This window comes from Gymnoscopelus braueri (genome assembly GCF_963280865.1).
Source record: "Gymnoscopelus braueri genome assembly, chromosome: 15".
In the NCBI taxonomy this organism is placed as follows: Eukaryota; Metazoa; Chordata; class Actinopteri; order Myctophiformes; family Myctophidae; genus Gymnoscopelus; species Gymnoscopelus braueri.
In genome coordinates, this window is record NC_137620.1 from 17,404,727 (window position 1) to 17,432,629 (window position 27,903).

At 41.0% G+C, this 27,903-nt stretch overlaps 1 protein-coding gene across 1 annotated transcript; it reads left to right on the forward strand.

The window, feature by feature from the left end:
• The first annotated feature begins 2,495 nt into the window (after positions 1–2,495).
• Positions 2,496–27,632, forward strand: supt16h (SPT16 homolog, facilitates chromatin remodeling subunit). The gene is made up of 24 exons (XM_080452070.1): positions 2,496–2,657; positions 4,529–4,621; positions 5,878–6,048; positions 6,949–7,101; positions 8,089–8,235; positions 9,031–9,182; positions 9,445–9,617; positions 10,414–10,504; positions 11,164–11,237; positions 12,050–12,162; positions 13,046–13,111; positions 13,242–13,340; positions 14,582–14,697; positions 15,304–15,457; positions 15,994–16,121; positions 16,527–16,789; positions 16,945–17,063; positions 17,368–17,606; positions 18,758–18,833; positions 20,265–20,434; positions 22,700–22,829; positions 24,368–24,497; positions 25,222–25,299; positions 26,195–27,632. Exons 1-24 carry the CDS (start codon positions 2,592–2,594, stop codon positions 26,296–26,298), a joined length of 3,105 nt encoding a protein of 1,034 aa, XP_080308196.1. The 5' UTR covers positions 2,496–2,591; the 3' UTR covers positions 26,299–27,632.
• The last annotated feature ends 271 nt before the right edge of the window (positions 27,633–27,903 follow it).

The window sequence follows — 27,903 nt, forward strand, 5'->3', positions numbered from 1 at the left end:
TATATATATATATATATATATATATATATATATATATATATATATATATATATTAAAAGACGGTCCCCAGTCTCCCCATCACAGCCCTCTACCTCCCACAAAAGAAAAAAGCGTTTTATTTTATTTCATCTGAACATGGTGGAGAAAGTTGTTTGAAGAACTAAACACAACATGGGAAATAAAAATGTGCACACCAGCTTTGCCATTAACACTACTTGAGAGGGAAGGGGAATGTATATCTCTTTTGTTTTTAAATGACATCCTGGAATTTCGTTCAGACTTGAGAACTCAAGTTTCTTTTAAAGAAGGAAACTCAACTGTTACCACTTTGGTTTAAAGCTTGATGAAGCAAGAGTGGAATGATCTGTCTGGTGTATTGTAGATAAACATGGAATTGTTTTTAATGGTGAAATAAAATATTTTATGTTTTAATATACATTTTGTGGTTTACCTATTCATTCTCCCTTCAAAAGGTATGAGAGATGTTTGATGCAATTGCTCCGGCCCCCTTCATTAATTTAGTATAGCTAATGCATTTGAATAGTTAAAGCGGCACTATGTAACTTTTTCTTAATGAATACATTTTAATTTTGTCCAATCTGTATGGTAGAGTATGTTAATACAATATAACGTATACAATTGGGGTGGTTGTATTTTGTCTCCCTGCTCTTCTATTGAGACATCTAGATCTTGTCAAAGGTCATGTCTCACCTACACACATGATCTGACAGAATTTTGACCTGATGGTCAAGATTCAATTTATCCCCTGAGCAAGCAGGTAGGCTCTAGCTCAATGGTTACGCAGGAAACCAGGTTCAAATCGGGGAAGAGGAGGCAATGTGGGGTCTGGGGACCCCTGCTATAATAATATTTATGTAGCACCCTTCATACATAAAATGCAAAGTCGGTTAGAGTTAGGATTAGAAAAATATATTAAAATATATTATTGATAGTTGGGAACCAAATGGACCCTTGTGGACCTGTAACTGTATCTGAGATTGTTCATTTTACAAATGGAAGCAAATGGACAACTGAACTATCTCAGAGTTAAGTTAACATTAATGACTTTTAGCCTACTGAGTCCCAAAGCTAATAAATATAAAAATACAAATATATAATATCATAAATAAATAAATAAATACATATCAAATGGGTGTCCCTGGCCTAATGCATATCAATAGGGGGTCTTTAAAAAGAGGCTGAGAATCAACTGTCTGTCACCTCTAGTCTACACTTGTGTTGTGCTGCTGGGGTGACGTAGGAGCAAGGATTTCGGACTGATGATGATGACGGTGGCGGGAAAGTACACCGTGGCGGGAAGAAAAGAAAAACCCCGGCATGGTCGACAAGACAGGGGGCGCTGTTTCGCAACCAGCATTACAACATGCGCCACAAACATCCCATCAATCAAAGTAATTTGCGATCTGTGAATCAGTGGCTCGGTGGATTCTAGGGACTCTCTGGGTTCCTTTAGGGGGTTCTAACTTGACCCTTACAGGTCTGTAATTCTGGCAGTGTACAAATGGGACTTGTATACTGTCAGAGTAAAGGGGAGACCTTGAAATGTAATGGTTTGAGAACCACTGGTGTAAGCGTCACTATTGTGAGAGCGAATGTACCACACGGTGTGGAGCATTCTTAAATGCAGACATTATTCATGTATTAAAATATTCTACCCTCCAACACAAACCTCACAGTATTGTGCATATTAATATGACATGGCTGCTCTATTTTCCAGGGGCTTGTTGTTGTAGTGAACACTGAACACGAGAAGGAGGTGGGAGGAGGGAGAGAGGAGAAGAAAGGAGGAGGGAGGAATTAATTGTCACACATTGTTGCTCCGCAGCGTGGAGGGAGGAGGGGGGAGAGAGAGGAGAAGAAAGAAAGGAGGGGAGGAGGGAGAGAGGAGAGAAGAAAGGTGGGGAGGAGGGAGAAATACCCGCATGTCGTTTATGAATGCGAAAATTATATAAGGCTTTCACCCATGATTCCTGGGCCGCATATTTTAACCTGAAGTGTATAGTGTTTATTATTATTTTTTTGCATATTAATTTCCCCACCATTTTTAATAATGACCACATAGGCCTACATTATGAGGCGTGGATAAAGTGCATAATATCATCATCATCACCATCCGGCCTAGAGCAGTGGTTCCCAAACTTTTTAGCTCGAGACCGAAAAGTGATGTCTCCCCAATGACCCAAACTAGTGAGCTTGTAGATCTGCTATTTTCACTACATCTTAAAAGTATTTTTTCCCCTCTAATTAATTGATTTTCCCCCCATTTTTGTTCATGAAATTCTTTTGAAAAACGTTTGAATTTGTTATTAACTTATGAACATTTTTTTTATTTTTTTTGGAGATTAAAAAAATAATAATAATAAAAATATAAATAAACAACAAAGGGGTAACCGTATTTACTTACTGGTCCGCGACCCAAACATGGGTCCCGACCCGCATGTTGAGAGTCCCCGTACTAGAGAGAGCAGAGCAGAGCAGAGAGAGGAGCCTGGAACTGGAGTACTTTGAGGAGGGAGGGTTTGTGAAGAAGAGGAGCTACAACATCATCACCAGTCAGAAGAAGGAGAACCATGGCGGTCAACTTGGATAAGGAGGCGTACTACCGCCGGATCAAACGATTATACAGCAACTGGAAGGTACAAAAAATAACAAACAAAACAAATGTTGTGTGGTCGATCATGGTTTGTGTGACTTTTTGTTTCATTCAGCCTGTGTTGTGTGGCAGCCCCACATCAGGACTTGCATCAGGGGGGGGGGGAAGTGGGCCTCAGAAAACATGTTTTCTTGTGTCACCTAATTAATAAACGTTTGGGTGACACTAGGAATGTGTCTTTACACGCAGGGCTGCAGCATTTCCCCCATTACACCAACCTCCAGTCAGTTTCACACTAGCTTTGCTAGCTTAGCTTCTTTTTAGTTTTCTTCAGCCTGTGTTGTGTAGCCCACATCAGGGCTTGCATCAGGGGGGGAAGTGGGCCTCAGAAAACATGTACAACATGTTTCTTGTCACCTAAATGTCCCCTAATGTGAGACATTTGGGGACAGAAGGAATGTCTTTACATGCAGGGCTGCAGCATTCCCCCCCCATTAAACCTCCACTAGTCAGTTTCATATTAGCTGTGCTAGCTTAGCTTCTTTTTGCTTTGCTTTTTTTTTGTTGGCTAACATGAGCATCAAGGAAGAGAAGGGGAAGGAGAACCGCCGCCACGTCGTTGTCGCGATCAAGGATGCGCGCGTGACGTTGCAACTAAGCGCCCCCCCCTCCCGCCGACACGGTCCTTTTAGGTCCTAAAGAATGTTATTGACGTAATGAATGATAATGATGTTCGAAAAATACGCCTTTTATTAATTGTTGAAAGACTCGCGTCGAAAGAGTTGTGCGACGAGGGGGAATAAATGATTAAGTCTTAAATGTCAGGTGCCAAATCACACCACGCACGGCGCAGTTCATTGTGACATCACTGGCGTTATCCTTGGTGTTTTTTATTCTTGTCTAGTACCAGTCACCACGTTAGCTAGCGTGTTAGCATGCTAACACACTAGCTAGCCAAGCACCTACAAGTGTTGTAGTGTTTATTAACATCAGCTCATTTATCTAAGCATGTGTACCAAGCACAATAATATACAGGTTGCATTGTGTCATTTCCCTGCAGTCCTTAATAAATGTATCTTGGATAGCACATTTCATACACACAGTAAACTGAATGTGCTTCATATTAAACCCAACAAAAACTGTGTTTTAAATGCATGTCCATGAATTTTAGCCAATGCCTACAATCAGATATGCAATGAACAGAATAGCGCAAACCAGCATTTATAAACTCCATTTCTCCCACACATTGACAAGATGCTTAACACACACTCTCTCTCTCTCACACACTCACACACACTCACACTCACACACCTGATAAAATGGAAAGGTGTTCAGTGCCAGATGCTTCCAGGCAATTTCTGTTTTCTTAGTAATAAATGCCTACATCTGCACTTGTTCCTTAGTAACTAGCATCTACATTATAATGATTATTATTATTATACATCCAATTTATACAGTGCTTTTCTTGGTACTCAAAGTCGCTTTACACAACAGAACAAATAATAGAAACCACTTTATTAAGAAAATAACTAGTTAAAAGGCTAAAACCTAAGCAAAGAAAAAAATTACAATTAAAGGCAGAAAGGGGGATTTGAATTAGGCGGGGAAAACGAGTCTGAAAAGGTGGGTTTTAAGGGAGGCTTTGAACACATTAACACATAATGTGGTTTGCTTGCTCATTGTCAGGTGCTGTCCTGATGTTGCAGATGTGTTTTATAATAACTTAAATGTGTCAGATGACAAATGTGGCAACTAACTTTGGGGATTTGTAAAATAAACAGCATTTGTTTGTATACTAACTAAAGTATGGCCTTTTTGGTTCGTAATTTTTATTCTGATACATGTCATAATGAAAGTAGATGATAATCTTCAATATGAATGTTTTGTGAATCCCATCTGTCTGTGTGTTGACAGAAAGGAGAAGATGAATTTGGCAAAGTGGATGCTCTTGTGGTATCTGTTGGGGTGGACGAGGAGATTGTGTACGCCAAATCAACAGCTCTACAGGTACAGTACATGAGTCATTAACTTAGCAGTGTTGTACACACTCTCTTTTCAAAGTTAACCATACTCAGTCCACATACAGACAGAATACCACGCATGTAGAGGAAGAATACCAAGAATGTACAGGAATCAAACTCGGTGGTATTCATGCAGAGACATTGTAATAGCTCCATAACATAGTATATACAGAACAGGGATCAGCAAGCCACTTTCTCATATGAACACTGGAAAATGTCTGGGAAACCAGGTCAGGACATTGTCCGGTGTTGGACGGTTCACACATGTAGCATGCAACAGAAGAATGTCTGTTTCAGATGCGTTCACACATTAAGGTAAATACTCCGTTTGATAAGGTGAGGGGTGGCGTCTGGGTAGTAGACGTGCACATTATATTAGCTACTTCACATAAATAACACAGGCACAGCCTGAGGGAGATGCAAGGATCAAGTGCAATATTTTCAGAGAACATTGGTCTCTATACAGCCTAGGAGCTATCGTGGAAAGTGAGGTTCCAAACGGGGCTATATACAGCCAAGTGCGCGCTGCGGAGGGAAACCGGTATTACCCGGACTTTAGTCAAGGGTCCTGCCCGCATAAAATCTCTTGCATGTCCGATCCTACTGAGCCGGAATGTTGCTTTCATACATACAGCCCCTCCGACTGAACTCAGGAAAACTTCCATAATACAGTGCATGTCTGAAAGTGGCTTAAGTTGGCTAATTTAGGACTGTGCAACTAACAACCTCATATACAATAATAACATATTGCTATACATGTTAATGAATAAAGATGTGTGTGCTATAACTACTGATGAAATGTGTGTGTAATCAAATGTTACAGGTGCGTACAGTAATGCCTATGGAATAATCTTGTGCAGGTCCCATCCTTGAAAGTAGCACTTAAGAGAATATTTAGTTCATCAAAAAGATTTAAAATGACTTTTTTCCTGGAGACAGACAGTCGTACTCCTTTTTGAACAAGAGCTCTTTCATGTTTCAAGGTCTCTTCTAGAACAGAGAGTTTTGTTTAAGGCATGTGAAACACAGTTTTAGTTTGTTTTTTAAATGATCTCTTTCTGATTGTTTGCGCTTTTATGTAAACCACATTTTGAGTTGGTGCATTGTTTTCTTATTTTCGCTATATGACGAGATCATTTCAACTTAAAATCAAAGACCCAAATGTGTTTGTCCAGTTACTCACTTTATTTCAATTGGTTATTTAACTATATATTTGGTGTTTTTCCTCTTGTTTTCCCTTAGACGTGGCTGTTTGGCTACGAGTTGACAGACACCATCATGGTTTTCTGCGAAGCCAAAATCATCTTCCTGGCCAGTAAAAAGAAGGTGGAGTTCCTTAAGCAGGTGGCCATCACCAAGGGCAATGAGAATGCAAACGGAGTTCCACCCATCACCCTGCTCATCAGAGAAAAGGTAACGGCTCGTTGTGATAGTTTTTCAATATGTTTTTTTCTTTGACGGTACATAACACCACATTCATTCATCCTATATAAACCCCTTCCCACCCGCCACACAATCCCACCCGGTTACACAAACCACATACAACACACACAGTACCCAGGGGGAAAAAGAAAAAGTAGAGACTTCTTCAGTAGCCATAATACATCAGTTCAACCTTTTGAGGTAATTCAGACTCAAAATAATAGTTTCCAGACCATTAAAAACTTCTGCTTTTCTCCTTGGATATTGTATCTTAAACGTTACATTTTTAGGAATGTCATCTCCTCCACCGATCGCTTATGGGTAGGTTATAGTGAATAGCAGGTGTAAGAAGAAATTGATCTCACGGTAATGGTGATGTGGCTATAGAGTTTGTCCGTTCTTCTAGCTAGCCAACCTGGTTAGATGGCCAGCTGCCGTTTGGATTTGAGATATGCTAATTTGTTGGTGGGGCAGACAAATCAATTAAAGTAGCTTGTCACTTGAGATGTTTCCGAAATCATTTAATTTCTGTGGTCCGTATGTGTCATTAATACTTTGTTACTCTGAACAACAAGACAAATTACTGGACACACTTAGTTTACTGAGTAAACAAAGCCACTCTGATTCGTTAAAACCCTTGGCCCCACCACAGCAGAGATCTATTTTCAGTACTCGGTAGCTCTGGCTTGGCCATAGGTGGGAAGATGGCAATTGTCCTAGTCTCTGCACCTGTCAACCCTTACTGGTTGCTTTGGATGCCTGTTCAGCGGGAAGGGGATCTTGGGGGAGATGGTGTGGAACTTGGTGCATGTTACACTCTCTCTGCGACAGTGGCGGATTGTGACTCCATGTGTATCAGCGTTGTCGCCTAACGTATCGTGTGTCTGACAGAACGAGAGCAACAAGGCCAACTTTGACAAGATGATGGAGGCCATCAAAGGCAGCAAGGAGGGCAAGACGGTGGGCGTCTTCAGCAAGGACAAGTTCCCCGGGGAGTACATGAAGAGCTGGAATGACACCATCACTGCAGAGGGCCTAGAGAAGGTAAGGGGAGAATCCACCCATCACACTTCCTCCCTCAGTGTTCAAACCCAGTGTCCCTAGCACCCCTAGTGCTGCTGACTCTTCTCCTAAAGTAGTCTAAATAAGCTGATGATTGGAAAAGCTAGAGAGAAATTCAACATCAGTATGTGTATATCTATGAATTATTTATGTATTCTGGAAATGCATTTGAAGTCATTTCCATAATTTTCATATTTGAGTGATCGCATTAAATTGTTATACGTGGAGCACGCCATAAATGACTGAAGTCACAGGCTGGCCACATGATGTCTGAGATCAGATCCACCATGGATCCTTGCAGTTCCCATGTGAATCCTGAGATCCATGTGATTTGATTATTCTTTTGAAGATTTTTATTACAAAGCAAAAGAAATATGACTGCTCTATTCTTTGAAGAATTCTGATGTTCAAATATTCGGGACCAGTATGTATTTGCGTATAGAAATAGTCATTAAAAAAAATGAATAATACAAAATTAGTGCCAGATTAGAATCGATAAAAGGTTAAGCATGGGTTGGAGAGACATCTCAACTAGACCTCAGCTGGGAAAAGCTATCCTGAAGAGGTGGGTTTTGAGTGAGTTACACATTGATTGCCAAGAATGAGTTAACTCGTTTTTAAAATCCATCACTTGATTGCCAAGATCGAGTCAACTCGTTAAGAAAAAATAGTTTTTTCAAAAAAATAATAATAATAATATTTTTTTAATTTGACCCAAAGACCAAGGAGATATGATTTTTCGAAGATCTAGACTCCTATCCACATCCTTGTTAACTTAAAACTTAAAAATTCTGTATCTCAGCTCCTGAGTACTTTTTTTCAATGTAAAAACCCTGGCATGAAACTGCAAAAAATCTGAAATAATTCTGGCAGTCAATGTGTTAATATTTTATGGTATTGCTGTGGACCCCAGCGGGTGGCCGAAAATATATAAAAAATGCACTCGTCCTAACCATTCTGCCCTCCCAGGTGGACATCAGTGGGGTGGTTGCGTACACCATGGCCGTGAAGGAGGACGGAGAGCTGGCGCTGATGAAGAAGGCAGCAGCCGTCACCAGCGAGGTCTACACAAAGTTCTTCAAGGAGCGAGTCATGGAGATCGTTGATGCAGACGAGGTGAGGAAGAGGAGCGGGGGCATCTGGTTTTGATAACGTAGAAAGAGGCATGAAGTAGACTTTAAAAAAAAGAATTTAATGTATCAACTAACACATTTACAATCTTATTCCAGTGCATTAAAGGGATACTTCACTTTCGGGCCGGGGACACATTTAAAAAAAATATTAAAAATAAATGAAAAAAGTTATGGAAAATTCATGGCCCCCTCACGACACGCAGTGTCCTACTAATGTGTGAGGGGGCCATGAATTTTCCATAACTTTTTTCATTTATTTTTAATATTTTTTTTAAATGTGTCCCCGGCCCGAAAGTGAAGTATCCCTTTAACTACATTCATCAACATTTATTTTCTGTAGATCATTTCCACTGCGCCGCCCGAGCGCAGTGGTAAAACCAAGGGTTTTTGATTGATTGAATACTTTTTTTAGTCAGAAATGTAAACGGCACGTGGTAAGATATTAAAGCTAAAAGGATAACACAAAAAAATCCTGGGGACTTGTTTCCATTGTGGTCCTATGTATTCAATTCATCAACATAAAAAATGAACACAATGACACTTGTCATCAACAAATACAAAACACTATATGTACAAAATTCGATACCAAAACGTTATTTTGTGAATCTGTTTGCTTGTATTTTGCCTCATGGGAGGGTGGTTAACTAATGAGAGCCTGGACCTCAAAATCCCAGTTTTGGAGTCCGTAGAAATTGGGGACTGGTTCAGGAGTCAACTACATGAACTTTAATCCCATGAACCCCCTTGTCCTTGTCCAATTCTGTCCTCCCCCCTTTAGAAAGTGCGTCACAGTAAGCTGGCAGAGTCTGTGGAGAAGGCAATAGAGGAGAAGAAGTACCTGAGTGGTGCAGACCCGTCCACGGTGGAGATGTGTTATCCACCTATCATCCAGAGCGGAGGAAACTACAGTCTGAAGTTCAGTGTTGTCAGGTACATGTGATGCATCATTTGACACTTGATACGATATATATCGATATGAAGTGTTGTTCTATCCTAGGTTTGATCACTTGCACCTTATGTTATTGAGCTTGTTGATCTACAAGCTCAAAATGTGTCGGTTCACATATTTATTTATTTATTGAAAGTTGAACCACAGGCCTGAAATGATCTCTTGTATTACAAATGGAAATAAAAGTTAGTCTTGGACCGATAACACCAACATTTCACTGGATATCCTGTTTGTGTTGGCCAGTGATAAGAACCACATGCACTTCGGAGCCATCACGTGCTCCATGGGGATCCGCTACAAGTCCTACTGCTCCAACCTGGTGCGTACGCTGATGGTGGACCCCCCGCAGGAAATGCAGGACAACTACAACTTCCTGCTGCAGGTGGAGGAAGAACTCCTCAAAGAACTCAAACACGGTGGGTGGAGGTCGACTTGTGTTTGTATTACTGTGTCACTAATAGTGATGCGTTTCATATCAGTAAGTAGGTCGGAGTGGCTTATTGTTAATATCTGCTGAGAACGAGGGTGTCTGTCCCCTTTGCAATGCGCTAGACCCCTTCTGAGATGGATTGCTGGGGTGGGGTGCAAACGCCTACTATCAGCTCCCAGTACTTAACCGCACGTCTTAGTTACCCAAGCCATAGTCTCGCGTAGCCAGACAGCTATTCCACAATCTCCGAATGCTATCTAGAGTCTGGAACTACACCTCCCGAAATCCGACAACGGCCAAGCTGCCATCTGTTCGTCATTTCCGTTCACGAAAATAGATATTTGACTTTAGAATGTCCTTTTCTAATAAGCAGCAAGCTATATATGCTTCGATTATTATTATTTATATTATGACAAATTTGCGCGACTGTAAAGACGGAAGCGGGGAGGAGGCGTCACATCCGCTTTTATCCTCTGATCATTTTCAGAGCTTCCGCGCTCCAGACTGTAAGACGGAAGCATTTGAAAATTGTGGGAGGCAACAGTCTGGCTCGCGAGACTACCCAAGCCATGCTACTCACACGCTGAGTTGCCGGTGCCCGGGACCGAACCCAGGACACCGAAAGGGGACAAGAGATAGTCTGGCTTGAGAGACTGAGGTGCATGTGAGATGTGAAATGAATGACGTGAGTTTTGAATCGAGTGGAAATGATATTTCAGTTCTAGGGATGAAAAATTTCCTTTTTTCATTAAGTGTATAAACGACTCTGGTCTCTTTCACAGGGGTGAAAATCTGCGACGCTTACAACGCTGTCCTAGAGTATGTTAAGAAAGAGAAGTCAGAACTTGTGTCCAAACTTACCAAAAACCTTGGGTAAGAGGGAAACACATTCACACTTTCTTTTTTGTATGCCTACATATTATACATAGACTCACTAATGCATGTTTTATTGATTCATTTGCTTGATACCTTTGGTGTAACACGGACATCGTTGCTGTCGGACAGAAAGAAAAAAAAATGTTTATGCCCCAACCCCCACCCCCCCGTAAATTAATGATCTACTTCGTCATACTACAGCGTCACATCGTGACACGTTGTGAGCTTGTAGATCTGCAATCTTTTCCATTTTTGATAAATGAAAAAAGAGCTTGTGACTAAATAATAATTACACTAGATCCAACACAGGTTATTTTTTTCCATTTCCTGAAAAGTCACAGTTTTGGACATAATCGTCTGTCGGGTGGAAAAAAACTATAAATCTTTCAGGATTCAAATTCAAAAATGGCAAAACTAGCAGATTTAAAGCTCCGCTTCGCGCCGTGTTTCGAGCTTGTGGATCTGCTACTTTTAAATATGGAGATAAGAGGTTTCTGCCCGACAGCAACGATGAGGTTTCCACGCGACGGCAGCGATATATTGTGTGTAGACACGCACGTACACACGTACACACACGCACACGTGCGCACCATCCAGATTTGTCTCATAATCTTCATTACCTTCATTACACTTAATTGATTAATTTCCTCTTGCAGGTTTGCCATGGGAATAGAGTTCAGGGAGGGCTCCCTGGTGCTTAATGCTAAAAACCAATACAAACTGAAAAAAGGTGAGAAAGCAGAACATTGTATCCACATTAAACCCTGGCAATCCCTATTTTGTGGGAAATCGTCCAAATTAATTACGATTCACAAAATTCACGTTTAAAAAATAAACCGATCTAAAAGCTCACGTTTTAGATGGTCCATTTAGATGGCCAAAATTACATTTTATTCATTAAAATAAAGTTACATAGTTTTCAGCTCTGTTTAATACTTTCAATGTACGATGGTGTTTCCTGGTGATTTTGAAGAAAATATAAATGTATAACATGCCCAAAATAGAGATGCCAGGTTGAAAGTGGTTAAGAAAATCATTCCCCATCGGCTTTCTCCTTGTGTGTGAGCACACTTCTCCCTGTGTGTGAGCACATAAGTGCTGTCAAACACCAATGTATTTGAGTGTATTAACCCCATTCAATCCGGTAATGCATCTGTCATTTTAATTTCTTTGTCAAAAAATAAATAAATAAATGTTAAAACATCTAAAAATGGTTTCTAAATCCTAACGGTATGTTGCTATATCAGTGGTGCTCCAACCTTTCCATGTCGGAGACCCCCAAAATGTATTTGGCCGCGTACCCCCATCTCAAAACATGTTGTATCCAACAAATATATTCAAAGATTTGGACAAATCTTCCACAATAAAAAAAAAATTGCAGATCTACAAGTGCCGCGCTATGAGGTTGTATATCTGCTCTTTCTTTAATAGCCAAATAAATCTTAAAATGACACAGATGCGTTCCCGGTCTTAATGGGTTGAGGCTCGTTACAGCTATTTCCATGGATGTTTAACATGCACGTGTCTGTGTGTGTGCATCAGGCATGGTGTTAAGCATAAGCCTGGGATTTGCCGACATGGTGAATAAGGAGGGGAAAAAGGAAGAACAGAAGAAATATGCCCTGTTTATTGGCGATACAGTACAGATCAATGAGGTATGACGCACCCCCAAAAAAAGTGTTTGTGTGTATGTTTGTTCCTATATTTGAAAATGTCACTGTTTTACCATTATGCAATAAATTTAGAATGTTGGTGACATTGTAAATGGTGCATTTATTTATATAAAGCGCCCTTTTCCAAAGTGCTTTACAATTCGCATTTTTACCCATTAACACACACATTCACATAACGATGGCGGAGGAAACCATGCAAGGCGCCAACCTGCTCAGCGTGAGTGCATTAATTGGCATCCTGGGTATGAACATAAGATGTCCCAAGTAACCTAAAATATATCGAAACTGACATTTAGAACCAATAACTGATTAAAGCTTCAACAATCGAAACAAATTTGATTATTTCTTTAACTTCTTATAAGGTGTATTAACTCTCTCAGTGCCAATGAAATAAAAAAATATGAGAAATGAGAAATAATGTTCATACTGTGCCAGCAATTCTTTTTTTTTTCAAAGTAAAAAAAAGTGCTTGGGAAGCGAGATACAGCCTTTTTCAGTTATAAGTTAAACAAGGAGTGGATGGAGCTGCAAATCTTCAGATAATGATATCTTGGGTTCTGAACATTTTTTTCCCAAAAAAAATAAAATAATAATAAAAAGAAAATTTCTTTTTTTTTACTCAGGATTTTTTGTTCTTGGCACTGAGGGCATTCAGAAAAAACTCGGGATATCTCGTTGTGTGGCACTGAGAGAGTTAACGAAAAAGTTATTCTCTTTTTTTTTTTTATCGGTGGACTGATTTATACTTATTTGTACAATGGAGGTGCTAAAAAAACGTTGTGAGCTTGTAGATCTGCTATTTTCACTCTATATTTTTTAAATGGTTAATTCATCGAATTGTGAAATGTCTTAATGTCTGTGGCAGGAGGAAGTTGCCACAGTACTGACTCCAGTGAAGAAAAAGATCAAGAATGTGGGAATCTTTCTGAAGGTAAGATGGCAGTGTGAAATCTGTCTTTTCAAATTATTACAAAATTGAATGTCATCAAATCCAATAATTCACATCTGTGACATTTCAGTGTTTGTCATACTTTTTTAATTATGTTTTTTTTCCATTCTAGAATGATGATGAGGAAGATGAAGAGGAGGAGGCAGATAATGCTGAGGAGCTGCTGGGAAAAGGAGCCCGCAGCGCCGCCCTGCTGACAGACAGAACCAGGGTAAGAACCAAAATGGCAAAAATAACACGACTATAAGCTCACACATATGCATCGCGATTTTTTTTATTTTAATTTGCTTTTTACCCCTGATTTAGTCGTTATGTCATATAATACCTCCCAACACACATTTTATGTCCATTATGTCCTCCCCAGAACACAGGGCAATTGTGTTCATATAGATAGACTATAGACACTCCACAAAGCCTGATGCACCAACCGCGGTGGATTCGAACCCCCAGCCTCTGCGGTGGTGGGCTGCTACTTAACCACTGTGCCACCCGAGAGCCCGGAATGGCCTTGATATTTTTGATTGATGTGCCTCCTGAAAGCCACTGTAGTACATGTCTCTCCCTGTGTGTGTTGAATGCCTGTGTTAGTGTGGGGAGGTCACCGAAATTCTAATTGTGGCTGGTGAGATTTGTTTACTATAGCAGTCATTTTAGCAGCTAATCACCCTTTGTTTGGCAGACCATTACTTGCCGTTGCCAGAAGTGACTGGTACTGTAGGCCTACAAATGCACTGGCCACAGTGGTGATGGAGCAAAACAAGCTGTGTGTGTTTTGTATGTTGGACTCTATTTCAGTTTATGTTTACATAGTATCTGAGGTGCATTCATTTATTTTATGTACTGTATGCATACATACCTGAGCACTGCTCAGGTATGATTCTAATTCAAAGTGGTGGAGCTTTTCCCCTTTTCTTTATTTGTGTACTTAAAGTCCTAAATCAGGACAAAATGCTAAACATGAATGCAAGAGGTTATTACTGTGTGCACATATGTAAATTCACATGTATGTGAAATGACTGTAAATGACAGTTCATTGTTCCAATTGTTGCCCTGGCCAACACACTTAACTCACCGAGTGCCAGAATTATTTCTGGCTATGTTGTCCCAGTGCCAGAGATTTTTTCAAAGTAAAAAAAAAGTGCTTAGGAAGCGAGATACAGCCTTCTTCAGTTATACGTTAAACAAGGAGTGGATGGAGCTACAAATCTTCAGATAATGATATCTTGGGTTCTGAATTTTTTTTTACTATTTTTTTCAAAAACACGTCAAACACGTCATTGGCACGTTGCGCCATAGCGGTAAAACACGTGAAACACGTTAATGGCACTCAATGAGTTAATTTTGCTGGTTAGCCACAGTTCCTCCACCAACAGCCCAGAGTCGTGTCTTCTATACCAACAAAGTAATTCATCATAATAATGTTTAATCACTACTCGTTTTCCAACCGGTCAGAACGAGATGACGGCAGAGGAGAAGAGGCGGGCCCACCAGAAGGAGTTGGCCAATTCGGTGAACGAGGAAGCCAGACGACGTCTGACGGAGCAGAAAGGAGAGGAGCAGATTCAGAAGTGAGTGACAGGTTTTCAGCGGATCCTTTTTTCTTTTTTTTTATGTTTTTTTTTTCCAATTTCACCCAAAGACCAAGGAGATATGATTAGTTGAAGATCTAGACTCCTATCCACTTCCTTGTTAACTTAAAACTTTAAAATGCTGTATTTCGGCTCCTGAGTACTTTTTTTTTTTCCAATGAAAAACTCTGGCACTGGCTAAAAAAAATATGAAAATACCTCTGGCAGTTAATGTGTTAAAAGTCTTTAAAAAGTCTTACATTAATTTATGTAAAAATCAAGCCTTGCAAAACGTCTTAACTTCTTGCTTCAAAGGTCTTAAAAATGCCACCGACAGGTCAAATAAGATGTAGGATAATGTTTTCTTATGTTGTATTTGTTTGTTTGTTATTAATAGATTGGTCTTAACCACTTAAACCAGGGGTCTTCAATGTTTTTCAGGCCAAGGACCCTTTAGCTGAGAGAGAGTTCCAGATTAAACGTTTTCATATATTTTATAGATGGCTTCATAGACCGCACTGTCAATGTGTAGTGTTAATGTGTATTTTCATCTCATCGAAACGTATTTCTTAATTCTTGCTCTTGCGTCCTCCCCCCCCCCCCCAGGGCCAGGAAGTCCAACGTGTCTTACAAAAACGTCTCTCAAATGCCCCGAGAGAAGGACATCAGGGACATGAAGATCTTCATCGATAAGAAGTACGAGACGGTCGTCATGCCCGTCTTTGGCATCGCCACGCCTTTCCACATCGCCACCATCAAGGTTCGCTGCGATGCCAGTACATTGTACATATCGCTGTTGGGCAGAAACCTTGTAGCGCCATATTTCAACTTTTTATGTTTTGATTAATGCTACTTCGTCATGCTACAGTGTAACACAAAAGTAGCAAAAAAATAGCCGATCTACAAGCTCACAATGTGACTTGGTGTGAGCTTGTAGATCTGCTATTTTTATATTTCTTTTTTTAAAGTGAAAGTGGTTACGTATATATGCTGTGAGCTTGTAGATTTGCTTCTTTTGAATTTGAATCCTGTCCTGAAAAGTAACAGTTTTGGACAGTTTCCACCCGAAAAAGACAACATTCCCCAGTTTCAGGGAATACAAAAAAAGAAAGAACCTGTGTTCCAATGGATCTAGTGTATAGTCATTATTTACTCACAAGCCAATAAAAAGTATTAACAAAAGCTTGTGACTAAATAATAACTACACTGGATCCATTAGAACTGACAGCTTACAACCAACTTATCACATTAGCAACAAAAAAAACTAACATTGCATTCCTTCACTTCCTTTTGTAGAACATCAGTATGTCGGTAGAGGGAGACTACACCTACCTGAGGATAAACTTCTACGTTCCTGGCAGCTCTCTGGGTCGCCACGAGGGGAACATTTTCCCCAACCCTGACGCTACCTTTGTCAAAGAAATGTAAGCTGCCGCTGTTTGGAAACGTCACTTGTCAAGCTTTATTTTGTGCATGCGTTTTTAGAACAGTGGTTCTCAAACTTTTTCATGTCAAGGACTAGGGGTGTGCCGATATATCGTCCCGCGATATATCGCGATACGTTTTCGTGACGATATGCATCGTTTTGGCGTTTTGGAAGAAAAAAAATAATAATACATTTTTTTTTTTGCAATAATAATAAAGCTTTTTGTCCCCCCCATATATTTTCATAATAAAAAAGTGCCATATATCGTATCGATATCGTGAGCCCAATATCGTGTATCATGAAATGAGTGTATCGGCACACCCCTATCAAGGACCCCCAAATTGTATTGCTTGTATATTTTGTTACACCAAATTAATGAATCGATTGAATCTCTCTCTCGCAGCACGTACCGAGCGTCCAACCAGAAGGCGCAGGGCGACCCGTCGATCCCCGCCACCAACCTGCAGAACGCCTTCCGCATCATCAAAGAGGTGCAGAAGCGGTACAAGACGCGTGAGGCAGAGGAGAAGGAGAAGGAAGGCATCGTCAAGCAGGACTCCCTGGTCATCAACCTGAACCGCAGCAACCCCAAGCTCAAGGACCTCTACATCAGACCCAACATCGCCCAGAAGAGGATGCAGGGCTCACTGGAGGCACACACCAATGGTGAGGGTTAGGGCCGAAGATGTATCCAAACTGACATTTAGAAGAACCTCAAACCGACTTAATCTTGCTCATGTAGGTTAATGGAATAATTGAGAAGCAGGTTCTTTTATGTAAATGTTTTCCTTCATCGTTGTGACCCGTCTCTCTGTGTCCAGGTTTCCGTTTCACATCGGTGCGTGGAGACAAAGTGGACATCCTCTACAACAACATCAAGCACTCCATCTTCCAGCCCTGTGATGGAGAGATGATCATCGTATTGCACTTCCACCTCAAGGTGTGTGCTGTCAACTAGGGCAAATTCTCAAATTCGATAGATTTATTTGAGTCAGCTTTATTGAAATATCCTGAACACTTAGAATAGTCACAACGTCCCCGGTTCGATTCTGATTCTGACACAAAAAAAACAAATTTATACAAACACCAGATTTTGATGCTAAATTAACTAATGTTTCTTGGGACCCTCTGGAACCATATGAAGGCACCCCTGGTGGTCACCAGACCCCACTTGTGAGAACCACTGAATTAAACGACTATCAATAGTCTCTCAAATGTTTGTCTTTTTTTCTTTTTCTTCCCAGAACGCCATCATGTTCGGCAAGAAGCGGCACACGGACGTGCAGTTCTACACAGAGGTGGGTGAGATCACCACGGATCTGGGCAAGCACCAACACATGCACGACCGCGACGACCTGTACGCCGAGCAGATGGAGCGCGAGATGAGGCACAAGCTCAAGTCCGCCTTCAAGAACTTCATCGAGAAGGTGGAGACGCTGACCAAGGAGGAGCTGGAGTTCGAGGTCCCCTTCAGAGACCTGGGGTGAGCGGAGAGAGTCATATTTGCATCTCGCCATCTTGTATGGGAAGCCAATAAGATCATACACCCTGTATAGTACAGGGTGCTTCAACATTGTATAGGGCAGGGAGATGAAGCAGGGTTCCCCACTAGATATTTTATAAAATTGTGTTGCAGATTAAACATTTTCATAGATTTCATAGATAGCTTCATAGACTTGTTTGACTGTCATTGTATAGCGTTGTGTTGGATTCATGTTAATGTGTATTCAGACAGTTTAACCACTTACACCCGCAATACTTAGAAAACTTGTACTTGGTCTGCTCTTTTTTCCCCTCTACACTTTGCCGAAAACAGCCGATCTGCAAGCTCATTACGCCTCGCGCTGCAAGGCATTGTGAGCTTGTAGATCGTCCATTTTCGTCTAATGTTCCCCTCAGAAAAGGGATGCTAGGGCTCAAGTGCTTAATGTAAAAAAAAATAGTTTCTATCACACAAAGATTCGGCGGTCCCCCTAGGGGTCTCGGACCCCTGCCTTAGTATCATTATCTCATTGCAATGCGAGAGTGCAGACATATCATATTATCTGATCAAGCATTGTGATAGTTCAGGCAGGCGCGGCAGTCAGGTGGTTCTCCACGCGCGGCTCACTCAATTTCCCTTCGTTCTCATTCACTAACAAGCTAACACATACGCTCTCAATCCTAATGGTTCATTCTAAGTGGTCTTTTTAAGCGGAACACTTTTAATTCTTCATATTTCTTGATCGGCATTGGTTCCTGCAGCCCGTCGGTGATCAAACTCCCTCCGCCGCCTCCTGTGGATTGTATATTATATCTGTGTATCTTAATTTATGTTCATGCAATAACTTAGGCTCTGCTTTAGAGGGGTTAGTGATCTCAGATTCTGTGTAATGTTTACGCATATACTGTAGTATCACAGGAGCAGTCATACCGCCAAACTGAATGCAATATCATTGCAATAAATGGTTACTTAATCCTGATGAAAGTGTCTGACTGAAAGAAAAAAGAGAGTGAGAAAAGCAGCCCAATTAGGATCATATGGGCTCAAGTTTTGGCTTAGTTGAAGATGTAATGACAAAACTATTGCTTGTGTAATGAATTTTAACAGCCCTTCTTGAAGGTTTTGACGGATTTGCCTGCTTGTGTTTTCAGTTTCCAGGGCGCCCCCTACAGGAGTACCTGTCTCCTGCAGCCCACGTCTAGTTCACTGGTCAACACCACTGAATGGGTGAGAAATTAATTAAATGCTTTTCTTAGGCTTAAAGGTAGGGTAAGTGATTTGCAATTATTCAAATAATTGCAAAATGGGTCTATATTCTGATAGTGCTCGTTACTATAGAGTGTCCTGTCCATATAAGGCAGGGGTGCCCATTACGTCGATCGCGATCGACCAGTAGACCGCAGAGGCTGTGCAGGTAGACCACCTGCAATGCCCCTGAAATTGCAGGTGGTTTCAGGCTCTAGGTGGCGCTGTGGCAGAAAACGGTGGCGCGACACTAAATGGGGGGGGGCGCCAGGAAAAATATTGAAACAGTCCTAATGCCTTAAGGCTATCGCCCCTTACACACCGGGGCGATTTCTTTCATGCGAATAATACGTCTTTTTTTAAAACCTTATAAAGTCAATGCAAGCTTCCACACCAGTTTCGCGGAGCGAAAAAAAGCGTCTTTTAATTATTCGGAACGAGTCCGAATTTTGCGTAGGCCTATATTCGCATATTCGCCGGTGTGTAACCGCCTTTAATGTTGTTATTTAGCCCCCATAGGTAAATGTTTAAGTATTTTCATTAATGGGATAATAATTATTTGTTGGTTGGTAAATAAAATGAATGAATTACATTTTTTTTAATAATAAATCGGTAAAATCAGGCAAAAATAATAATTAAATAACCTAATCCTGACCCTAACCCTAAAACCGAAATAAAGTAACCAAAAAACGGAAAAGAAACTAACAAAAACCAACCAAAAACCAGAAAAAATAATAATAATCCACCCAAAACCGCGCAAATTTCGCCCACCATGCCTACCACCATGCCTACCACTCATGCACGCGCGAGTGGTAGATCACCTTGAGCTGGCAATTTCAATAGTAGAACTCAAGTTAAAAAAGTGTGGGCACCCCTGATATAAGGAGTCTCCATGTCTCTCCAGCTCTTCATAAAACAGAAAATGCATTTTCGTTTCAGTTTCATTTCCAATTTTATCCAATCAGGATAGAAAACTCAATCAGGATATAGATTAAACAAGTGAAATTGGAAGTGATGACACAAATAAATGAGCAGGCAAAATTAGAACTGGAACACTATAAAAATGAAGCTTAAAAATGGGTACTTTCTCCTGATTGGCTGAGATTTTGACACCTACCAAAAAATGTATTTTCTGTTTATTAAAGAGCCGGAGAGACGGGGAGACTCCTGTTACTGAACAAACACTCTATAGCAATGATTACTATCAGAATATAGTGCTTTAACCTTTAAAAAAAATACTTTTTGTTTTAACCCAAAAATATCACTTACCCTACCTTTACCTACCTAAATATACAATATGTAAATGTATTGATTTGTAAGCTATGAAATTATATTTTCCAAAACATTTAGCTCACAAGAAAGATAAGAAAATAAAATGTTTCTCTTGACTAAATGTTTTCTCTCTCTCCCCAGCCGCCATTCGTGGTGACCCTGGACGAGGTGGAGCTGGTCCACTTTGAGCGTGTGCAGTTCCACCTGAAGAACTTTGACGTGGTCATCGTGTACAAAGACTACAACAAGAAGGTCACCATGATCAACGCCGTGCCTGTCAACTCCCTGGACCCCATCAAGGAGTGGCTGAAGTAATGCCCGTTCAGAATTTATTTGAATTTCATTTAGGGCTGGGACTCGATAAAAAAATAAATCTAATTAATTAGACGCTTTGTAATTAATTAATCGCAATTATCGCATTTTAACACATTGCATGCCAATCGCGTAGTTCTACGCGAACCTAAATAATTGCGCAGCGTGCCAGTCGCGTAGTTCTACGCGAAGTGGTCTTTTTTTTTCCTTTTTTCCTCGCAGTGACACATTTCATTGTAGGCCTCCCTCGCAGTGACACATTTCATTGTAGCACACCCGGATATGGAAATATCCGTATCCGGAGATTTTCGTTCCCACCCGCCGCCGCTCTAAATCTTCCCCTAATCCGCCATTATCTCAGAGTTTTTTTTCTCCTCGCTGAACGCTGTTTAACATAAACCGCGACTACTGCAAAATGGAATGTCGCCGATTGAAACGGTCTTCTCTGGGCCACTCACACAGCTACCCTGTGTGTCTACAAACAGTTTAACGCGCGATCTTAAGGTATTTAGCGAGGTCTGTGGCGACGTGAAAAAACTAAACAAAAACAATAAATCGCTGGCACTGGTGAGTACATTATGATATTAAACTCTGGCTGGAATGTGTTAATCGCATATCAATATTTGACCTGAGAACAGTGAAAAGCATTTTTTTCAAATGGATTTTGGCATACGTCTTTAAGTACATGTACTCAAGAACTGTACTTAAGTACAATTTTGAGGTATTTGCACTTGACTCTCGAGTATTTCCAATTTCTAATACTTTTACTTCTACTCCAGTAACTCCACTATATCTCAGAGGCAAATATTGTACATTTTACTCCACTACAATTATTTGAAAACTTTATTTACTTTGTAGATTTCGATTATTATTATAAAACATACCATGTAACCATGTGAAAATAGCAGATCTACAAGCGCAAGGCATTGTGAGCTTGTAGATCTGCTATTTTCCACCACTGGAGGCTGGTAGAGTGTGTTGTTACTGATGTTTTATAGTAGTTTAATTAATTATTAATAAAAATCGTGCGCATGTGACCCGCACCGCATCTCCCCCCCCCCCCCCCCAGCGCACCGCCTGGGGGGGGGGGCGTTTGTCCCTAAACGGGACAAACGCGCGCGCATGTGGGGGGGGGGGGGGATCCATTACAGATTCTGATTTTCCCAGCCAACATTATCAAGCAGGCATCATGTTTTCATGCACTGTGCTGGCTGCAGGTAACTTTGTTGTTGCGCACCAACGTCTGTGCGCTGGTATGATCGGTCCGTCTGAAACTCGTCAAGTGAGAAACGTTCCGCGGTGCAAAAATAGGTGCGATTAAAATGCGAAAAAACACATTGAGTGCCAGTCGTGTATATCTACGCGAACCTACTTAATTGCGCAGAGTGCCAGTCGCGTAGTTCTACGCGAAGTGGTCTTTTTTTTTTTTTTTTACTCACAGGTTGAAATTTCATTGTAGGCCTCGTTCGGTACAACACATTTCATTGTAGCGCCACCGGAAGCGGAATTATTCTTCTCCGGATATTTTCGTTGCCATCCGCCTCCATTCTAAAGCGGACACTAAATCGCCATTTTCTCGGTTGTAGTTTTTCTCGTCGCTGATCGCTGTTTAACATAAACCGTTGTAACTACAAGATATTGGCGGATCGGATTTCGAAGCGGTTTTCGCTGGTCGACTCAGACGGATCGCCTGTGTGTTTACAAACAGTTGAACGCGCGATTCTAACGGATTTAGCTTTGTCTGTGGCGACGTAAAAAAAACAACAATAAATCGCTGGCACTGGTGAGTACATTATGATATTAAACTCTGGCATGGAATGTGTTAATTGGTCGAAATGAACGCGATAAAGTCCCGGCCCTAATTTCATTATCTTTTGATTAGTGGTTCTCAAACTTGTATGCTGCCAATCAGGTTAAAAATGCACCCTTACAGGTCCGTTTGGTTCCATTTCGTACACTCTCAAAGTTATGGAGGTCCTTGAAATAAATAAAAAAGTTTGAGAACCACTGGAAATAAAAAAATTAAGACCCACAGTTCCAGACCGTTAACCTTTTAACACATTCCACGCCAGAGTTTAATATCATAATGTACTCACCAGTGCCAGCAATTTATTGTTGTTTTTTTGTTTTTAGACAACCCCCATCTGAAAATGTTTTGTGCCAGGAACCCCCAGAAGAGAAGATTTGACAAGAGAAAATGTGTTTCAAGCCATCCTCTAGTGTTATGAGTCATGAGTTTTGATGTATGACTCTCTCTCCTGCAGTTCCTGTGACATCAAGTACACAGAAGGAGTCCAGTCTCTCAACTGGACCAAGATCATGAAGACCATCGTTGATGATCCAGAGGGCTTCTTTGAGCAGGGAGGCTGGTCCTTCTTGGACCCAGAGAGTGAGGTATGCACTGCTCAACTAGCATTTCCTTTTTGTCCATGAACACTTAATCCAGTGGTGCCAAATTGTCAAATATTACCTAAGAAAGAGACAAAACTTGTATTGTATTTCTGATGTACCTACAATTTCACATGCTTGTCAGGGCGTGGGGGGGCCCCATTTAAAATATTATTATTTTGGGGGGGTTGTGCCCTGAAAAGTTTGATAACCACTGACCCGAGTCAGTGTGTAGTGTACAGGTGTTTGTCTGGAATATACTGGTGGAATTAAAAAAGTCCTGTAGTTAAAACGCTAGAAATCAAAGTACTGGGACGGCCTCATTCAAAAGTGCACGACAAGCATCAAGAAATGGCTTCAACTACATTCCTGGAGCTGGGAGTAGAACTCCAGTTTAAAACTCCCCATGCTGACTAGTCAATGGTATATTTTATTTTGGAGTTCATGTATTTCCTCTTCTTACTGACAGTCGGCACAGAACAACACACACACAAACATTCCACCCTCTGTTCGTTGTCCGTTCCGTTCTCGCAATATCGTTCGGGTGATTAAACGATATGATTTAATAAGTGGCCGTTTAAAAAAATGAACAAGCGATTTAAGTTGACCGTTCAAGATAATTTTATGTAGTCTTGGACATGAGATTTTAGGCTAGAAACAGATCTTTCAACTTCACCTGTTAACGCCGCATCCCGTGATAATGAATGATTGAGAGAGAAAAAATACATATTAGAAAACCGTTTGCTTATCCTCTATCTTTCTTTTTTTCTTTGATATTTTTTGGGGGCTTTTATGCCTTTTAACTCATTGAGTGCCAACGTGTTTCACGTGTTTTACCGCTATGGCGCAACGTGCCAATGACGTGTTTTTGAAAAAATAGTAAGTATAGTATAGTATAGTTTTTTTTCCCTTTTTTTTTGTTGAAAAAAACAACAACCCAAGATATAATTATCTGAAGATTTGCAGCTCCATCCACTCCTTGTTTAACTTATAACTGAAAAAGGCTGTATCTCGCTTCCTAGAGATTTCAGTTTTAACTTTGAAAAAATCTCTGGCACTGGGACAACATAGCCAGAAATAATTCTGGCACTCGGTGAGTTAATTGATAGGACAGTAGGCCGACAGGAAACGGGGAGAGAGATGGGGGATGACACAGCAAAGGTGGTATGGTTACCAGCGTATGTGGTATGCGTCTGGACCGCCAGGCCAGTGGGCGCCCCGCCTCTGTTCTTTCGATGGATTAAAGATTGTCTTGCGTGTTTACAGTAACCTCTCGCGCCAGTATAAAGTTCTATACCGTTTAGAAAATAAACAAATAAACGGTCTGTTATCAGGCAATACTAGAACTTTTGCTGCCAAGGAGGGCATGTGAAAACGGTCTCTCCCATTGCCATTCCAGCAAGTTATGCAAATGGTTTTGCTGGACAATTTCATTAGTGAAAACACAGCTTAGACCAGAGTCCCCCAGGGGTCTAATACTTTCATCAGCTTCTGTGTCCCTGATCGTCCTCCTGGTGGCCTGTTACTGTGTGTGTCTCCATCAGGGGAGCGGGGGAGAGGAGGACTCTGAGTCGGAGTTGGAGGACGAGACGTTCAACCCCTCAGCGGACTCGGACGTGGAGGCAGAGGAGGAGGACAGTGATGAAGACTATGACTCAGAGACAGAGGACTCTAGTAAGTATCACATGCCGCACACTTAACATTTCTTCATTTTTGCCCAGGGACACATTAGCACATCATGAACTCAATACATTTCATGAACACAACAGCACCACACTACATGACATCATACACAGTAGACACCTCAAACTAAGGGCCGCAATGGAAACCAGCTGTAAGCTTTTTTACGTTAGCCTTTTCATTATGGTGGGTCAGATTTATGTTACATGTACGTTTTATTTCATGATCAATCAAAAATCTAATCAAAGACGGTACCAAAAGGTTTTCTGTACGCTGTGCAATATCGGCCTAGAATAGAAATGTTGACGCAGTGACAGTGTTGTCTTTGGCTTTAAGTTCCAGTTAATATTTACCACTTAAACCCTATATACGTAGTTGACCGGGCTCTATACTTGGTCCGTTCCTTTTCTATTCCCTCTGCATCAAATAATCTCTTAGCTGAAAATAGCTGATCTACAAGTATTGGCATTGCGAGCTTGTAGATCGTCGATATTTGCCGAATGTTCACCCCAGAGGGACACCAGGGTTCATATGGTTAAACAAAACCAAGAACACAATAACTAGAGAACTGGTCAAGATTCCAGCTAATTCACTTGGTTTCATGATTAAGGGTGTACATAAACCATACAGATCTCTTGCTTGCTCCATTTTTTTTTGTCTTATCTCTCTTTCGCTCTCACTCACACGTATAATAATGTGGTGTGTGTTCTTTCCTCAGACTACAGTGAAGGCAGTCTGGGCAGTGAGGAGGAGAGTGGTAAAGACTGGGATGAGCTGGAGGAGGAAGCCAGGAAAGGTTTGTGTGCTTCTAGAACTCATGGATTAAAGTTCAGTCTTTTGGATTCCAGCCAGCATGTCTTCTATGGAAGCATGTTGTACAGCGAAAATAGCCGATCTACATGTGAGACTTACAGCTTGTAGATAGGCTATTTTCGGTTATTCTTTTAAGATTAGAGCATTTGAAGTAGTCAAACTATCAATATGTTCAGAAGCGTCTTCCATAAAAACCTAATGATCTCTGATATTTCATAAAAGCAAAGGTTAAATTGCTAGATTTCATCTATCTAGATTGCTAGAAAGATGAAATATTTTTAATTCTAGCCTTTTGGACGAGAGCACCTCGTGTTTTTTCTTTGGAACATCCCCCCCCCCCCCTCTCCCTTACATCTGGCACAAGCTTAGACCCGCCACACATGCACGCCACGCACGCACATGTCTCCCATGCGATGAATGGCATAAATCAGGGTTCCCCAATTACTTTTCTCCAAGGGCCAAATTATGTCTCGGGTACCAAGCCGAGGGCCAGGGGCAAGCCGAGGGGGAGCCGAGGGCCAGGGGCATTGTACAATGAGGGCCAGGGGCATTGCACAAACAGGCATCCGAAAGTTTTTTATTCGTTTTTTTCTCTAATCGAGCTAATCGTGTTATTTTAGGCCTGGGATTCTTAAATCCTGTGTTGAGGGTCACACAAGGAAACAATGCACTCTGGAAATAAAATAAGTCTGCTTGAAAAGTAATACAGATTAACAGCAGCCAGTTGTCCAGAATCAACAATTTACTTACAGATGTGTTTGTTAGTCTGCTTGAACAGTAATACAGATTTTTTCGTCGTCGCGGGCCGCAAATGGCCCGTGGGCCGCCTATTTGGGAACCCTGGCATAAATGGTTGTAACCCTCTCCTCTCCCTGCAGCGGACAGAGAGAGTACCTACGAGGAACCCGAGGAGAGCAGCAAGAAGAGGAAGATTCGACCACCCGCCAGACCCTCATCCGCCAAGAAGAGACGGCGGCACTAAATGTCTCTCTCACACACACACACACACACACACACACACACACACACATTACTGCCAAACATAGCTGATTTGACCCACCCTTTCTACCCCCAGCCAGCTCTTTTTCACTCGTATTACACACACACACACACACACACACACACACACACACACACACACACACACACACACACGTGTATATAGAGGTAGACCCCCCTCCAAATAAACTACTTTTCTGTTGGTCCGTGGGCCGTAAGATCGTGGGTGTAAAAATGGCTCCCCTGTGGGTCCATTCTTACAATTTCTGCCTTAAAGGAGTAGTTCACCCAAAAAATCCTTGAATTTATGGAGATTTTTTTGTTTTTGTCACATCATTCCTAAGCCAATAATTTGATGACCTCCGTTAGGAGACTCAAAGAGTCTTCCTGCTATTCTCCTTTGGTTCCTCGTAGTGACTCCTATTGACCGATGGCACGTTCATCAAATCATTGGCTCAGGAATGCGACAAAAACAAATTTTTGGGGGGTGAACTACTCCTTTAAAACTGAGGATTTTACTGTGGTGTTGATATGGTAGCAATGTACCAGCAGACAAATACAATTTGCTTTATATCAGTGGTTCTCAAAACATCTTAATTTCAAGGACCCCCATAACTCTCAAGAGTTACAGACTTGTAAAGGGTTCCATTTGGAACCCCCTCGATGAACTGTGAGGGTCCCTGAACCCCACTTTGAGAACCACAGGTCTATTTTCTTTTCACCTCCACACACACACACATACACACCTCATTCGTCAGGCCTTTGTGTGTATTTGTGTGTGTGTGCTCGTTTTGTTGAAATGGGTTTTTATTGAAAACATTGTGTTGTTGGGTTATTATTTTCTGTTTAAAAACAAAAAAAAAGATAATAAAAAAAGATTAAGAAAGTGTTTCTTAAGTAATAGAGATAGAAAAAGAAGACTTTACACCTCTTCTGCCAAGCATTTTATATAAGAGTCCAATAAATGATTGAAGAAAAAAAAAAGCCCCCTCCCCAATATCATCTTCCTTCATCTAATATTGTCTCTGTTTCCCCCCATTGTTTGTTTTTATTTGTGGAGAGAAGGGAGGGACAGTTCTCTTTTTTTTTTCTACATTTGTTGATTCCGCTTTTGAGGTGTTTTTTTAAATGAAGTTTGTAAACTTATGCAGACAGACAGACACCCCACCGATACTCACTGTCTCTCTCCTACTTATTCCTCCTTTCTCTCCTGTTCGGTTTCAAGTTTTTGTTGGTTCCGGGTAGATGGACTTGTATTGTTAATTCTTGAAAAATCCTGTTTTTGTAATAAAAATTAAAAGGAAGTACTGTAGTCTACTCCTTGGGGATGTTTTTTTCTTTCTTTATCCCAGTCCTTTTGTGGTGGTGAACACATTGAGAAAATGTTATTATCACATTTATGGATGAATTGTAAGCGCTTGTCCAATAGAAGAAAACATCTCAGAAACATGTCAACAAAGCCATGTCCAAAATATTAACTTATTAACTCAGGAAATGGGGAAAAAAAACACAATACTGCCTCATCAAAGTTGGTATGGTGACTTTATACATCGTCAGATAGGTTGGAGTTCGGACATTAACCGTTAGG